We start from the raw sequence: 16590 nt of genomic DNA, 5'->3' as shown, positions 1-16590 counted from the left end.
AGATGCTCTTGTAAGTTTAAGGGGGCAGTTCAGCGCGTTGAGGGACAGACGAGCTATTTCATAAGAGGCTCTCAGGAGAGATCTGCAAGAATGCTTGGCAGGGTGTGTTTTATTAGAAAATGGATGAGTGTCTCCCTTAATGAGAGGGAGACTGTAATGAAGGAAGCGTGACAGAAGATGCTGCTTCCCTTTGATACGTTAGGTTAGAAACTGGGCTGAACATGGTGCGAGTGAGAGTGAAAGTTTTTCTGGTGGAAAGGAGAATGTTATTTTAGGGTGTGTTACTTTGCTGTAATGTCACATTAAAAGTCCATTTACAATGGGGTCAATGAAAAGCTTACTTGACTTAGAGGAAGCAATGGGAGGAGGAGGAATTTGCACTCCTTTCCAAAAATAAGTTTTACCCTTTCCTACGGATTTGTGTTACCACTACTGAAAGGGGAGGAGGGGAACGGTCGGACCGTGAATGGAGGGATTTAGGTTGGAGAGGAGAAAAAGAACGAAGTGGAGGAGGAAATATGGTTCTGATTAACATGGATACAGTGTATGAGTTGACCATTTTACTGTGTGGTCTACAGAGAGAGAGAGAGAGAGAGAGAGAGAGAGAGAGAGAGGGAGAGAGAGAGTGGATGGGACTAATAGAGAATGCATGCAAAAGCTTTCTGCCAAACATGAAAAGGGGAGTTTCGGAGAGAAAAGAAAGTACAGCAGAGGGAAGGGTGGGAGGAGAAGTGCTTGTGGGAGTAGCTGAGAACAGAAGGCGCAAAGACAGTGGGGAGAGGAGGGGAGGAGACTGGATCAAGTGTTTGAATTAGTCAGGAGCTGATTGATTGATATATTGATTTGGGAAAGAAGAGGCAGAGTAAGGATTAGGACATAAGTAGAACTGTAGAGGTTTAAGGAGTCTGTCAGAGCTGCTGTTATTTACAGTTTTTCAGAGAAAACTAGCTGATGGTGTTTTTGAAGAACGTGAGTAGGTCTTTCTTCCCGTTAGTGCCGACATTCTGGGAATCAGCAGCGTTGATTGGCCCCTTGGGCTTTCTGTACGATGAGATCATCTCTGTGGACACAGACTTTAGCACCTCTCTACAGCTGCCTGCAGGAAGGGGACTTTCCCCTCAATGCCTGTACTGCTACTATTCAGCATCTGAGCTCACTGAAATGACTAATCACTGGTCTCTCTATCTTTCTCTCTGTGTCTGTCTGTCTGTCTGTCCCTTCCCTCTCTCTGTGCCTCAATCTTACTCCCTCTCAGTTCGAGCCTGAAAGAGAAGAGAGAGACCTTCGCTGGATGAAGGCACCCAACTGTGCTTGGACTGTTATAGGATATTCTTTTGGAAATCTACTGACCTACACCTGCATTCATCTCTTTGCCCTTGACCCCACTAACCCCACTGGGTACATTTGAGAGTGTTAGACTGGGAACCCCACAGCATCCTGCTTCTCCCCCCTGACTTCTCTGATGGACCAGAGAGTGAAGGGGGGAACCCCTCCAGCCACAAACTCCAATCTGGAGCCCACCTCTGCACCTGAAGACTCTGAGCAGGACCAAGTGACAGAGAAGAAGAGAAGAGGTGAAGGGGAGAATGGAGACGTAGGGAAAAAGGAGGAGGAGAAAAGAGGAGCCGGGAGGAAGAGAGAAGGAGACAAGGGGGCAGTGCTGGAGCTGCTCATCGAGGGGCGCTGTGGAAGCGCAGGGCAGCAGCAGCTTCAGATCTCTGGCAGAGAGACCAGCTGCCCTGAGGGGAATGTACGACTCCGGATTGGACTGCAGGCCAAACGCACCAAGAAACCGCCCAAGATTTTGGAGAGCTACGTCTGCAAGCCCACCATCAGGACCTATCAGAGACAAGGCAGGGGGGGACTGCTGAAGGGGGATGGTGAAGGAGGAGTGGGGCAGCAGAGTAAAACCAGCTCTACCCCAGAGGAGACAACCAGAGAGCAACGCTCAGGCTTGGATGGTGTCCAGACCACATCCAAACAAACTGCATCTGCTGCCTCACCACCGCTTGCATCATCATCATTATCATCGTCATCATCATCTTCGTCATCGCAGCCACTGTCGTTATCATCAACATTTACTACAGCTTCCACCCAAGCCTCAGTCCCTGCCATAGCCAGCCAAGGGACGAAGTCTGCCAAACAGGTAAGTTAAAGACAAGGGCAATGTCTCCTCACACCCTCCACACACACACACACACACACACACACACACACACACACACACACACACACAGATTCCCTCGTGTCAGGCGCCAATATTTAACCTTCTATTAGTTGAATTCAGCATGAAATGGAAAACAATAATGGGTACAGTGACTGAAGACTTTTGCTTTTTGTAGTTAACCGCCAGACAGGCTTATGGGTGCTAAATCGCCCAACTTTGTGCTCAGTTGTAATAAGGTCAAATGAGCTATTGTCTCAATACTGAGGCTTAAGCAGCACATTTAAATAAACAGACCTATAAATAGGACAACAGCACAGCAACCACTTGGAGCTATTACAGACATTGGTCCATCAGTCCTTATGACAATCACCCAAGGGGAAGCTTATTGCTTTAGCTGCACAAACGCCACTCAGGCTGCAGCATACCAAAATTACAGGACAAGTATGAAATGTCAAGCCTTCTCATCTGTATTAGTGGCAATTTATAGCTACCAATAGCACAGCTTTCTCTCTCTCTTTCTGTCTCTGCCAGGCTCTCTATATCTGTCCCTCTCTTCTATTTTTACATCCCCTCTTTTCTCTACCTGCTCTCATTTATCTTTCACTCCCCCTCTGTCCCTGTCCCACTCCCTTCCTCTCTGTTTCTCTGCCTTTGTATTTCTCCTTTCTGTGTCAACCCCATTCCTGTTTCCATCACCTCACTCTCTCCTTCTCCTCACTATGCCCTCTTTTCTCTGCCTGATTGAGTCATTTTGTCCTCCTCTCTCTTTTAATGGGCAGACAAAAACAAAAGCATTTCGGTTATTGTCTCTTCGCCACTGTCCTTCACTGTTGTCTACAGCAAACTAATGGATGTCACAGCCTTTGCTGCCTATGACAGAGATTGCATGTTTGCATTCCTCAGGTTCCTATCAAACTGGCCGATAAGACAGAGGTGAATTCAAATGGCTCATCTGAGAGAGTGAAGAAAGAGAAGCTTCCTAATGTCAATGGCCAGCCTGTTCCTGCAGGACACTGCTCAACCGCACCAGACCAGACCGCTTCAGCTACTCCTTCCACACCATGCATCCAGGCTCTCTCTGCATCTGAGACCAGAAATGAAGGAAACGCCTCCAAGAAACATAATGGTTTGGTCCAGACAGCGAGACAGAAGGGACTATCGAATGGGAAAGGCCCTGTTGACATCCTTGGCACTTCCACCTCGTCGAAAATCAAAGTTGGGAAACACAGCAGTTCCTCCGCTGTTTCTTCCATGGACTCCTCAACAAGACCTCTAGTCTCCACCAGCTCCCACAAAGATCTTAGCCTGTCCAATAAGAGTAGGCCAGACTCTCCTTCCTCTCCCTCAGTTACCCCTAAACCACAGTCCTCCCCCACTGTGGATCGCTCCTCTTCCCAGTCCCAAGATCAGGATCCTTCTCTACAGCCCACACTAGAGAAAGAGAGAGAGAAAGAGAGGAAAGCAAAGAAAGAGAAACGGAAAGACAAAAAATCAAAGCGAGATAGATTGGACGCTGAAAGAGCAAAGAGTGAGAGCAGAAAGGAGGAAGGCAAGAAGAAGAAAAAGGAGAAAGGGAAGGATGGAAAATCAAGGCATGCTAAAGAAAAAGCTGAAAGACACAGGACAGATGATATGTGGAGGGATGACCTAAAGACTGAAAGAGGAAAGGCTGAGAAAAAGAGGGATAAGCTTAGTCCAGACAGACAAAGAACAGAAGATAATAACGTCAAATGTGGTGAAGCAGTCGATAGTGGCAAACTAGATAAAATCTGTAAAGTGGTGAATCCAGGCAGACCAGAAGAAAAAGACAAGACAGATGACAGTTGCAAGCCAGTTAAACAAGCTGAGCCAGCAACAACAACAGGTGATACCAGTAAATCAAAAGAACAAGACGTCTCAAGACATTCTACTGTGCCTCCAAGCCACCCCTCCTCCTCTGCTCCTCCCTCTCTGCCCACTCCCTCTGCCCGTGCCCCTGTTTCTCCCCCTTCTTCCCCCCAAGAGCAAGACAGCCGACCGCTCAAGAAACGTAAAGCCAGACGGCCCAGCTGGACCAAGCTGGTGCACCGGGCTCAGAGGGTGGAAAATCAGGAAGCCCCTTCAGATTCCCAACATAATCCTTTACTAAGTTTTCCCCAGAACCCTAAGACGTCCCTTCCTGCCAAGGCCACTATTCAGCAGACCGATGAGTCACACCCAATTCCGTCTAGCTCTTTAACCAGCAGTTCCTCTCCTCTCTCTTCTGCGATCAAACCTCCATCCCCGAAGCAGAGTCACCCAACATCAGACCCTAGCCCCCCTGCGTCCAGATGCACCATAACTCCAGCCCGAAAAAGGGGCCGCCCTAAATCCCACAGCTCCAGTTTGGACGAGCCTCCCCCAAGACTTTCAACGACCACTATCCCAGCTGAGGTGCCTCTTCTGGGGTGTAACGGAGTTCAGAAAGCCCCTGTACTGGAGCCAAGTCCAATACTGCAGTGTGCTGCTCCGTCTAAGTCCAGCCCCAAGAAGCGTGGCCGTCCTCCCAAACGACCCCTCCCCGAGGACCAGAGTGGAGATGCACTGAATCACAATGATGATACAGACAGGAGTAAAGATTTTCACCCTCCTGAAAAGGGGAACAGGCAGCTAAAGATCAGGAGGCTGATTAATGAGATGAAGAAAAGGAAGAAGAGGAGACTTCACAAGGTAATGCTGTCTGGGTATGTAGGAAAGGAGGGAAAGGGAAGCGAGGCAGCAGATGGCGAGACCTCTCTGAGAATGTGTAAATCAATAGAGGCTACAACAGTACACACGCTCTCAGCCCTGTCCTCATCCTTTGGGAGTAAGCTGGGCCCTCAGATCAATGTGAGTAAGAGGGGGACCATCTACATGGGCAAGAGGCGAGGACGGAAGCCCAAAGTCCAAACAGCGAACCTAAATTCCAGCTCCCAGAACTCCGCTCAGTCGTCTCTGTTCACCAATCCCTCTGAAACTTCACTCTTCTCGTCTAGCCAACCCCAGCCTCCTTCCTCTCACCCCTTTCCCTCCCCATCTCTTACCCACTCCAGTGGGGCCCAGAGTCCTTACAGTGAAGGCAGCCTCACAGAACCAACATCTTCCTTACTTTTCCCTCACCCCTTCTCCCTCCCTTCCCCGTCATCATCCTGTACCTCCCCGCGTCCTCCCTCCTCCTCATCCCTCTCTCCCTTTGTGAAGAAGAGTTGTCCATGTCAGGGAAGGCACCACTTCCCCTTTCACCAGTCTTCATGTAAGCTCTCCTGCCCCACCCCTCCTCTGCATCACACACCTGGCTCTCCTGGCCACCTGAAAGAGGCCACCCCCTCCCCCAGGAGTGAATCACACAGCGAAGAGACGCTGCCTAGCGATAGCGGAATTGGAACGGATAACAACAGTGTTTCTGAGCGAGGGGAGATGAGGGGCCCTCGAGGCATTCTCAGGTTGGGTCAGGGGTCAGGAGTGATGCTCGGGGGACAAAGACACCCTTCCTCTCTTGTGGACCGTCCCTCCCCTGTCTCCTCACCCCCCTCTCATATTCCCAGACATGCAAACCCAGTCAGCAACTCAAGTTCTATGGAGCGCCACCGAGACAGACACCGGCACAGGCGGAGGGAGTACGACTGCTCCTCTTCCTGTACTTGCCTGTGCCCCTGCCCCTGCCCAGGCCACAATAAGTGCACTCATTCAGACTATTATCCTTGCCTTGGGCATAATGCACTGAAGAGACAGAAAAATAAACATAAGAAGAAGCACCAGCAGCTGCACATGCAGGATCCAGAGTTTCTGGCTGAACTAGAAGATCTGATTGGTCAATTCAGCGAGGTCCATATCGGACGGCGAAGCTGGGTGAGGACAGGACTGGGACAGGGCTTTGACGGGAGTGGGAACGCTCCTGGAGGAAGGCGCCATCACCCCTCCTCTCATTCTCTCCGCTCTAATATCTTCAGGATCAACCTGAATGGTTTCTACTCGCCTCACCCCTCGTCTTACCCTACTAATCCCTCCTTCTCCCCCCAGCCTTTCTACCCCTGCCAGCCAGTGCATTGTAACAGGAAGCCGGACCGCAGACAGTGTGGCTGCCCGTCAAAGTTCCAGGAGACCATTGAAAATATGGGCTTTTACAGCAGCTATCCCCCACCCACAACACTTTACCACCACCTCCCCAGCTCCTACCCGCTTCCGTCTCCTCACCAGTATGCGCCCCATCAGCCCCACCATGCCCACTTCCTCCTCAACCCCGCCAGATTCCACAGGCGCAGGAGCAGGTTGCTGAGAGAGGGCACTTTGGGAGGAGAGGTTGAGGGAGATATGGGAGGAGGCAGCGGAGGAGGCCCACATTTCAGCTCAGGGTTCACATCCAGCCTCTCCTGTGGCTGTGGGAGGAGCGAACACAAACACAAACATAAACACCGTCACCGGCACTGCGAGCGAGACATGGACGATGAGGAGGAGTTACACGAGGATGAGGAGGAAGACAGCATGGAGAGAGAGGGGTTGGCCAGTTCAAAGCCACGGTCTGGGTTCATTTTGGGGCAAGGAGAAGGAGGAAGGAAAGGGACAAGAGGAATGGGGAGCATGCTGTCCAAAGAATCGCCTTGGTTATGTGAGAACGGAAATGATTCCTTCTCCTCTGCTGCTGCTGCCACAGCATCATCATCCTCAGCAGAGAGGTACAAACACACATCTCTCACCTCACTTGGGCTGGGTTCCTCTCACCTGTCTTCATTTGGAGGAGGCTGGGGCGGCCTGGGCCAGAGCTGGATGAAATTCGGGGGTCTGGGAGGGCCAGGGTTTGGAAACTCAAACCCCAGCTGGAGAACTTTCACCGGGGAGCAACGTGCAGGCGGACTGATCCCATCAGACGGAGAGGACGAAGACACTGAGGATATTCAAGAGTCACACCTGTACAGGTCATCTCCCTCACCGACACACACCAACCTGTTCACATCCGCTGCCATGGCAACAGGTGGGAGGGGTCCAAGGAGTGGATTGTCCAGTAGGAATTCAGGAAGTGAAGACAGGTCATGGAGGAGAGACGAGCCAGCTTGGAGAGAGAGGAGAGAAGCAGGTGAGGATGCATGAATGATCTCATCGATAGATATGTGAATGAATAGATGCGTGACTTGTCTGTGCTTCTGTGTGATGGCTCATAGTGAGATAATGTTAGCATCAGTACTAAAGCTGGTGGCAGCGAGGAGCAGTGTTTGTATTTCACTGGCTGGAAACTGTGCTGATAAATGCTCCTTGAGTTATGTGAATGCGCAGTTGTATTCTGCTTTTTTCATCTCCAGAAAATATGAATATGTAGAATACTGACAGTAATCTAGATAGTATGGGAAATGTAACATCAACTTCCATTGAAATACAACAGTAGCAACCAAATCCTGACAGCAAGCTGAGTGAAGAGGTTTTATGCCAAGATCCTCTTTTCACTTGCTCAGTATGACAGATTTTTATATTTGCACAATGTGGAGACGAGACTGTGGCACCAAGAGTTTGCCCAATATAGTGACAGCATTGCTTTTTCTCAGGTGTTGTTGAGCCACACATCAAAGCCTGGAGGGTGTCTGAGAGGAAATCAGACTCCGTTCTTTTTATAGCCAATTTCAGACTCCCTGTGCTGTGCAGGGGATGTGCCTGACACACACGCACAAACGCAACCACTCAGCAACCACTCAGCAACCACTCTCAGTTGGAATTTTAAAAAAAAGTGTTATAGCAGGAGGGCAGCATCTTGATGGGAATCTGCCAGAAAATCTTTGAAATCTTCCCAGTCTGCAGCAAACCGCACACTGTTGCAGCCCGGGGCTACCCAGTGAACACAGTCATTAGTTAACCACCAGATTGGCTATTTAAAGCCTGGCCTATCCCTCACTGCTGGCCAACAGGGCCTATTTGACTTGGAAAAATCCAATAAGGAAAGAGTGGTCAGTCTTGTCAGGGACTGTGGAAAATGGAACAAAAAGATAGATGACCTCAGGGGTGATTGATGAAGGAATAGCGCTGGGGTCAGAATGGGGGCAAAGAGAGCTTGTGAGGGGAAAATGTTGTTTTTGCGAGAAGTGAAATACATTTGCCATCAGCTCATCATCTAACTAAACACACATGTGTTTCAAAGTACAGCATGCTAGCAGGGGCACGCTCACACACACACACTTTTTTTCTCTCTCTCTCTCTCTCTCTCTCCCTCTCTCTCTCTCTCTCTCTCTGTCTGCTCAGCTCTTCGAGATCGTGTGCCACATTAACTGAATGTGCAAAAACACTTTGTGTGAAAGAGTGCATACGTGTGCATGCTCACGTTAAAAAGTATGCATGGCGCACAGTGTTTTTGTCCATTCTTGTGGTTTTTGTTTTTTTTTTTTGTTTTTTTTGCTGCGTGTGTGAGTGTGTACATAAATCAATGGTTAATGCATTTCCCAGAAGTGATCTGGTCAGAGGAAATGTGTCGTGACTCACCTAATCTGTGGCCCATCTGCATGACTCAGCCTAGACTGGCCTCACCTCACACCTCCTGCTGCCTCAATTGCTGATCCACATCTGTCTCATTTCCCCTCTGCCACTTACACACCCCCACCCCTCCCCCCTCCCCCCTCGTGCCTCAACCCCTCCCTCCCTCTTTCTATTTCAATGACTGCAGGTTTACAAGGTGACTCAAGAAGCCGGGGGCAGCAGAAAAGTGTGCCAACACCAGACAGTGTGGCGGTCAAAAACAAAAGAAGGCCAGGACGGCCCAGGAAGCACCCACTGCCCTTCACTGTATCCTCCCCCACACACTCATCCGCAGCTCCCTCCATGTCATCACTCGACCTCTTGCCAGGACACAGTCACAGCAGAGAAGGAAGAGAAGTGGGAGGGAGAAAAGAAGAAGAAAGAGCGCCAGAGAGAGATGGAGGAGGCGACACAGTGCAGCAGGTGACAGAGTTGGAGCTGCAGGCCAGGAGGAAGAGAGGACGGAAGAGAAAACATGGTGACTCCCCCTGTCATCAGAGGTAAACGCTCACAACTGCATTAAAAAGCACCTGAGCTGGTTGATTTGAAAATTCAATACAACCACTCACTATTGCTATATTAACCTATTGTTTTCAGCACTGTGTGCTAAACCAGTGCCTTTTCTTTCTTTCTCTTTTTCCTCTCTATCATTCTATCTCTCTCTTCATGCTTTCCTTTTAGTGTCGCCGTGGATAAACCTGAGTGTGACACCCCCCCTGAATGCTTTAGCCAATCAGATGTGGACCAGGCTCCGTCCCAACCAGTAACCATCCAAAGAGAGGAGAGAGCAGATGGTCCTCCCAGGAAGAAGTTTCTGATGGCAGGTCTTTACTCGGATGATTACAAGACTACAGAGTGAGTTGATAGATTTCATAAACAAGCTATGAGAACATCTTTTGTTATCAGGTTTCGTGTTTATTTATGTACGGTGTGTATTTCCTAGCCCCCCATCTCAAGCCCAGCAGATATGCAGAGAGAGTTTGGAGTACACACCAGGGGAGCACGAGTACACCCTTTTACCTGCTCCCATACATGTTGGTGAGTGTATAAGAAAATGCAAACACTGCTGTTCTTTGTTGTAGCTGTGTCCGTCCATCTAAACTGCCTTTGTGTCCTCTAGGGAAATACCTGAGGCTGAAGCGGATTCATTTCCAGTTACCCTATGATGTTATGTGGCTGTGGCAGCACAACCAGGTATAGTAGTGCCCCATTATACAGAGAGAGGAGAGTATTACGCATAGATTTTGTTACAAATATACACGGATGTAATTCTCCTGTTGTTTGGTGGCAGCTTCACAGGCAGCCTGCTGTCCCACTGAAGAGGAAGCGACGTTACTGTGAGTTGCCAGTATTAGATGTGTTATCTTCCGGTTTAGTTGATGGATCCAGTCAGTATCCTCATACAATATCTTACTCTCTCTCTCTCTCTCTCTCTCTCTCTCTCTCTCTCACTGTTTCACTCAGGCCGGTTGAAGGAGAGGACGGTTTCCTCTCACCAGATGGCGGTGAGTTAATGTGGTTTGAGGTTGTTTTGTGCCGGTCAAGAATGTAACTTTTAATAGTTTGCTCTCTAAAAGTCTAAAACTAACTCCCTCCATTTGTTTTTTATTGTGCAGGAAGAGAGCTCTAGTGACATCACCAGCCTGTTCCCTCATCTCGACATGGAGCCTTTGACCAGCAGTGAGAGGTATGGAAAGAACACAGCGATTCACATTTCAAGATAAACCACTTGATGCGCTGTTACTGAACTAATGTCACTTAATATTTCTCCCCGTGTGCCGGGCCAGGAGCTTTGTGGTGAAACACCACGTGTTCCTCGTGAGGAACTGGGAGCTCGTGAGAGACAGACAGATCCGACTGAGGATAGAGAGGGAGAGAGAGAGAGACGCGGAGGGGGAGGAGGGCGACTCACGACGTCTGTCCTGTGATGGAGCCAATGGGGACGACAGCCACATCAAGTCAGGTCCATGAAGCAAGTGTGTGTGTTAGTTTTTGTTTCTGTAGGTGTTTGTGTTTGCATACGTGTACGTGGTTGAACTCTATACATTTTCATTTTTACCGTACATCTGTATAGACTTCCTTTTGTGTCCCGTGTTGGTGTCTTTTACTATATGTATGCATGCATGTGTGCGCGTGTGTGTGTGTGTGTGTGTGTNATCGTGTGCCACATTAACTGAATGTGCAAAAACACTTTGTGTGAAAGAGTGCATACGTGTGCATGCTCACGTTAAAAAGTATGCATGGCGCACAGTGTTTTTGTCCATTCTTGTGGTTTTTGTTTTTTTTTTTTGTTTTTTTTGCTGCGTGTGTGAGTGTGTACATAAATCAATGGTTAATGCATTTCCCAGAAGTGATCTGGTCAGAGGAAATGTGTCGTGACTCACCTAATCTGTGGCCCATCTGCATGACTCAGCCTAGACTGGCCTCACCTCACACCTCCTGCTGCCTCAATTGCTGATCCACATCTGTCTCATTTCCCCTCTGCCACTTACACACCCCCACCCCTCCCCCCTCCCCCCTCGTGCCTCAACCCCTCCCTCCCTCTTTCTATTTCAATGACTGCAGGTTTACAAGGTGACTCAAGAAGCCGGGGGCAGCAGAAAAGTGTGCCAACACCAGACAGTGTGGCGGTCAAAAACAAAAGAAGGCCAGGACGGCCCAGGAAGCACCCACTGCCCTTCACTGTATCCTCCCCCACACACTCATCCGCAGCTCCCTCCATGTCATCACTCGACCTCTTGCCAGGACACAGTCACAGCAGAGAAGGAAGAGAAGTGGGAGGGAGAAAAGAAGAAGAAAGAGCGCCAGAGAGAGATGGAGGAGGCGACACAGTGCAGCAGGTGACAGAGTTGGAGCTGCAGGCCAGGAGGAAGAGAGGACGGAAGAGAAAACATGGTGACTCCCCCTGTCATCAGAGGTAAACGCTCACAACTGCATTAAAAAGCACCTGAGCTGGTTGATTTGAAAATTCAATACAACCACTCACTATTGCTATATTAACCTATTGTTTTCAGCACTGTGTGCTAAACCAGTGCCTTTTCTTTCTTTCTCTTTTTCCTCTCTATCATTCTATCTCTCTCTTCATGCTTTCCTTTTAGTGTCGCCGTGGATAAACCTGAGTGTGACACCCCCCCTGAATGCTTTAGCCAATCAGATGTGGACCAGGCTCCGTCCCAACCAGTAACCATCCAAAGAGAGGAGAGAGCAGATGGTCCTCCCAGGAAGAAGTTTCTGATGGCAGGTCTTTACTCGGATGATTACAAGACTACAGAGTGAGTTGATAGATTTCATAAACAAGCTATGAGAACATCTTTTGTTATCAGGTTTCGTGTTTATTTATGTACGGTGTGTATTTCCTAGCCCCCCATCTCAAGCCCAGCAGATATGCAGAGAGAGTTTGGAGTACACACCAGGGGAGCACGAGTACACCCTTTTACCTGCTCCCATACATGTTGGTGAGTGTATAAGAAAATGCAAACACTGCTGTTCTTTGTTGTAGCTGTGTCCGTCCATCTAAACTGCCTTTGTGTCCTCTAGGGAAATACCTGAGGCTGAAGCGGATTCATTTCCAGTTACCCTATGATGTTATGTGGCTGTGGCAGCACAACCAGGTATAGTAGTGCCCCATTATACAGAGAGAGGAGAGTATTACGCATAGATTTTGTTACAAATATACACGGATGTAATTCTCCTGTTGTTTGGTGGCAGCTTCACAGGCAGCCTGCTGTCCCACTGAAGAGGAAGCGACGTTACTGTGAGTTGCCAGTATTAGATGTGTTATCTTCCGGTTTAGTTGATGGATCCAGTCAGTATCCTCATACAATATCTTACTCTCTCTCTCTCTCTCTCTCTCTCTCTCTCTCTCTCACTGTTTCACTCAGGCCGGTTGAAGGAGAGGACGGTTTCCTCTCACCAGATGGCGGTGAGTTAATGTGGTTTGAGGTTGTTTTGTGCCGGTCAAGAATGTAACTTTTAATAGTTTGCTCTCTAAAAGTCTAAAACTAACTCCCTCCATTTGTTTTTTATTGTGCAGGAAGAGAGCTCTAGTGACATCACCAGCCTGTTCCCTCATCTCGACATGGAGCCTTTGACCAGCAGTGAGAGGTATGGAAAGAACACAGCGATTCACATTTCAAGATAAACCACTTGATGCGCTGTTACTGAACTAATGTCACTTAATATTTCTCCCCGTGTGCCGGGCCAGGAGCTTTGTGGTGAAACACCACGTGTTCCTCGTGAGGAACTGGGAGCTCGTGAGAGACAGACAGATCCGACTGAGGATAGAGAGGGAGAGAGAGAGAGACGCGGAGGGGGAGGGGGGCGACTCACGACGTCTGTCCTGTGATGGAGCCAATGGGGACGACAGCCACATCAAGTCAGGTCCATGAAGCAAGTGTGTGTGTTAGTTTTTGTTTCTGTAGGTGTTTGTGTTTGCATACGTGTACGTGGTTGAACTCTATACATTTTCATTTTTACCGTACATCTGTATAGACTTCCTTTTGTGTCCCGTGTTGGTGTCTTTTACTATATGTATGCATGCATGTGTGCGCGTGTGTGTGTGTGTGTGTGTGTGCTCTGCTCACAGCCCGTCATCTTCATATTTGGCTTGTCTCTCCATATCATACTCAACAGCACAAACTAAGCAGTTTTCCAACCACAGAATTTCAGCCTGCAGAAATGTTTCCCCATTTCTGTCATCCACTGCTGGTGTCCAACAACCCAGCAGGCATCAACTTTCCCCATTAACAGTGAAACCACACAGTTTCCATCAAAGGCTCCCTGACTGATTGCGGATAGGAATCAAGGGAAAATAAGGACACTGGCATAATTACAGATATATCTGTAAAAGAGATGATGTGCTGTTTTCTTTTCTTCCTCTAACGCATTCACTAACATACTGTTTGACCTCTGACCTTTAGATCAGCCAGTGGGGGAGGAGGTGACGGTTATCAGCAGTGACCCCCACCATCAGAGTCAGGACACCTCCAGCTTGCTCACTGCCAGCCCCTGTGTGAGTTAACAACACTACCCACGGAAAAAAAAAAAATTCCTTTTATGAATGCAAATTTCCACAAGGATAAAAATCTGCTCCCGCAATTAGTTGTACATACTTGTTCACCGCAGCACACCAAAACCCAGAGCAGAGAAGAGGAGGAGGGAGAGGAAGAAAAACGAGGGGAAGAAGAGGTCTGCAGCAGAGAACAGAGGAGGAGACGGCTCAATGATTTACTTTTGACCCTGCAGCATTCATAAGCTAACAGAGGGAGGTAAGTCGAGCATCAGATACAGAAAGAGGGATGACTCGGAGAGGCAAAGTATATGCATTGTTTTGTTGATCGTATCTTGCATTTATGTAGGTGGGACCACTCTGAGAAAGGGACCAGGCCCACCACTGGACAGATGGACACGAACTGATGTCACAACACCGCTACCGACAGTAGTAGTGCCGCAGAGAACAAGCGGGAAAAGGAGAAGAGAGGGGGAGAATTATAGTGACTGAAAATGCAAGAAAGACATCTCACACACTGACAGATGAGTGTGTTGAACCTAGCGCTCTGAAGGGCATCACACCAAGGATGGAACCATGGCAACGCATCTTTTGTCCAAGCGGCGAGGGATGAGAGAAACAGAGATAGACTGTCTCGGATGAAAGGAAGAAACAGACCAGCTGAAATGAATTTGCACTAGTGCTGGATGAACAAGCACACTAAAGACTGTATGTATGCTGAGTGGACACACTATAAACGCACACACATACACTTTGATCGCTCTTACTTCAGCACCTTAAGCAAACTGGGAAAGACAGACATTGCTCGGAGATTGAAAGTGAACATATATAGTACTCAGCATCTCGGCTCTGAAGTTTTCCAAGAGACAAGGAGCTCACGAGCTGCCCGGGGGAACAAAAATGTAGCCTGGGCCCTAAGTAGGTCAAAATTGAACCCTCATTTACTCGTTAGGCTTTCAAAGTCATATTGCACCTTTGGGAAATGACACAAGGAGAAGTGAGCTGGTTGAAATAGTTGAGACAGTGTTAGGGTTTTTCTTCACTTTACCAAGACAGTGTCTGCTATGTACCAGTGAATAGGCAGGGGAGGGGGTGGGCTTAGTGATAGGAATTTTGGCATCGCTGCAAGAGAATTTCTAATGAGGTTTTAAGAAAGAAGTTATTTTTGAAAAAAAAAAAAAGAGAAAAGAGCTTGAGTACTGTCTGCTAAAGAAATGGATAAAATATATTCACGATAGGAATGTTTATTGTTGACTATTTTCAGTATTGCTTCCTGGGGAAGGGAGGGAGAGGGGTAAAAAGTGTTTCTGTTTACTTCAGACTGCCTTTGAGAATGTTTAGCTCTTTGCTTCAGAGCATTGACAATCAGAATGTCCTCGGGGGGAGAAAGGAGAGAGGAAAGGGAATGAAAACTAGAATTGATTCGCCCCAAATGCTCTGTAGAAGTGCCATGTTGTCTTGTGTACGTACCTAAGCGAACTCATGCAGTCTTTAAAAGCAATATCTCCTCTGATAAGGACTATATAAGGACTTCCTTTGTTATGTTTTTTTTTTTTAAGTTGTGAATATTTGAGGATTGGAGGTCATTTTTCTGTACAGATGCATAGTAGATTGTTCTCATCTTAGGAGCATTGGGCTAATCCACTTAGTGGAAGTAACCATAAGCGTTTAGTTTCATGTGAATGTACATAGAGAGAGACCTGTTTTCCTTCTATCAGCAGTAGCGTGTAAAATTAGTACTATACATGACAATATTATTGGGATTATACATAAAGGTTAATAATCAAATCTTTCATTTTACTAAGGTGTTTTTAACCAGTTATACAGCTGACCAATATATCAGACATTTCTCCTTAAAATTGACTATGATTGTATATGATTTTTTTTTTGTAGAATTACATAATTTGTCTTTTTTTTTAGCTGAGTGTACTTTTTTTTTTAAATTGGTCAGACAATCAGTGACAGTGAGTTAGTTTTTCCAGTGTTAAATTTCTGCTCTCTTTCAGTAGTGTGGCTTCTAATAACAAGCCAAGAAAGTGCAATTTCTTTGACTGTTTACATACTGTATGTATATTTTTCCTCTTTCCTTTTTTAACTAAGAGCACTACATTATTGCCAGTGGATGATTAACTTTATAGCAAAGGTACATATAAAGAGTTATTTATCTAGTTTGCATGACATGTAACCTTTGCCTGTTGCCTCTGATAATGTGCATCTGAAAAACAAAACATCAAAAACAGTTATAACTCAACGCCATAGAATGTCAGCTCAGACCTTTTGCCTATCCATAATAATAAAAGCATTTTATGTCTACTAGTACTAAACCCAGCAGACTCTCTGTGTATCAGTTACAAAGCCTCCCTCTTGTTACGTGTGTGTTTTTTAGGGAGTACTGCAGTGACGTTAATCAGCTTGAGCTAACAGTGCTATCTAGTGGTGTTAGATTGTATATCTCACACTGTGTTGTCCTCCATAATGACCCACAATGGAGGACACTATCAAAGAAACACGGTTACAAGATGGGGGAGGGCTGCAGCTCACTCCGGAGATTGAGGAGATTTCTCCTCTTCCTGTCCTTCACAACAATCCGAGGGCATCCTTGGATCTTTTGATCTGAGCAAAGAAGTGAGAGGAGTCTCCTGAAGTATTCCCCTAGCTCGAGCTTAAAAGGGACAGAGTGTTTAGTTTGGTATTAAGTGTTTTGCAGAGAGCTCAATCAAGAGCCTTCACTTCCTTTGCAATCTGACACGTGCAGGTAGCTTCCTGTCACATTTGAGTCAACAACAAATACAGGACATGTCGTTTATGTTGAACATTTTGAATTGTCTCATAGTTTTTCTTCTTTTCTTTTTTTTTTACAGTGGCATATCATATTAACTCCTGATTAAGGCTTTTTTTTTTTTACAAGAGCTATAATGCAAAAATA

The 16590-nt window shown here is 47.3% G+C and overlaps 1 protein-coding gene across 2 annotated transcripts; it reads left to right on the top strand.

Moving 5' to 3' along the window:
* Positions 1-1306: 1306 nt before the first annotated feature.
* Positions 1307-15988, top strand: ash1l (ASH1 like histone lysine methyltransferase). 2 transcript variants are annotated; one of them, XM_022756734.1, is made up of 13 exons: positions 1307-2146; positions 3071-7235; positions 8805-9156; positions 9338-9511; positions 9600-9694; positions 9777-9850; positions 9948-9993; positions 10121-10161; positions 10273-10343; positions 10444-10619; positions 13576-13667; positions 13781-13923; positions 14014-15988. In XM_022756734.1, exons 1-12 carry the CDS (start codon positions 1463-1465, stop codon positions 13907-13909), a joined length of 6099 nt encoding a protein of 2032 aa, XP_022612455.1. In that variant the 5' UTR covers positions 1307-1462; the 3' UTR covers positions 13910-13923; positions 14014-15988. The 2 variants fall into 2 exon arrangements, with proteins under 2 accessions (XP_022612455.1, XP_022612456.1); XM_022756735.1 differs by lacking the exons at positions 9600-9694; positions 9777-9850; positions 9948-9993; ... (4 more) ...; positions 13781-13923; positions 14014-15988 and having other exon boundaries at positions 9254-9348.
* Positions 15989-16590: the final 602 nt, after the last annotated feature.

Source organism: Seriola dumerili, unplaced genomic scaffold (assembly GCF_002260705.1).
Source record: "Seriola dumerili isolate Sdu_G_001 unplaced genomic scaffold, Sdu_1.0 BDQW01000258.1, whole genome shotgun sequence".
Lineage (NCBI taxonomy): Eukaryota > Metazoa > Chordata > Actinopteri > Carangiformes > Carangidae > Seriola > Seriola dumerili.
Note: the sequence above shows the minus strand (reverse complement) of the source record. Positions and strands in the feature narration are given on the sequence as shown.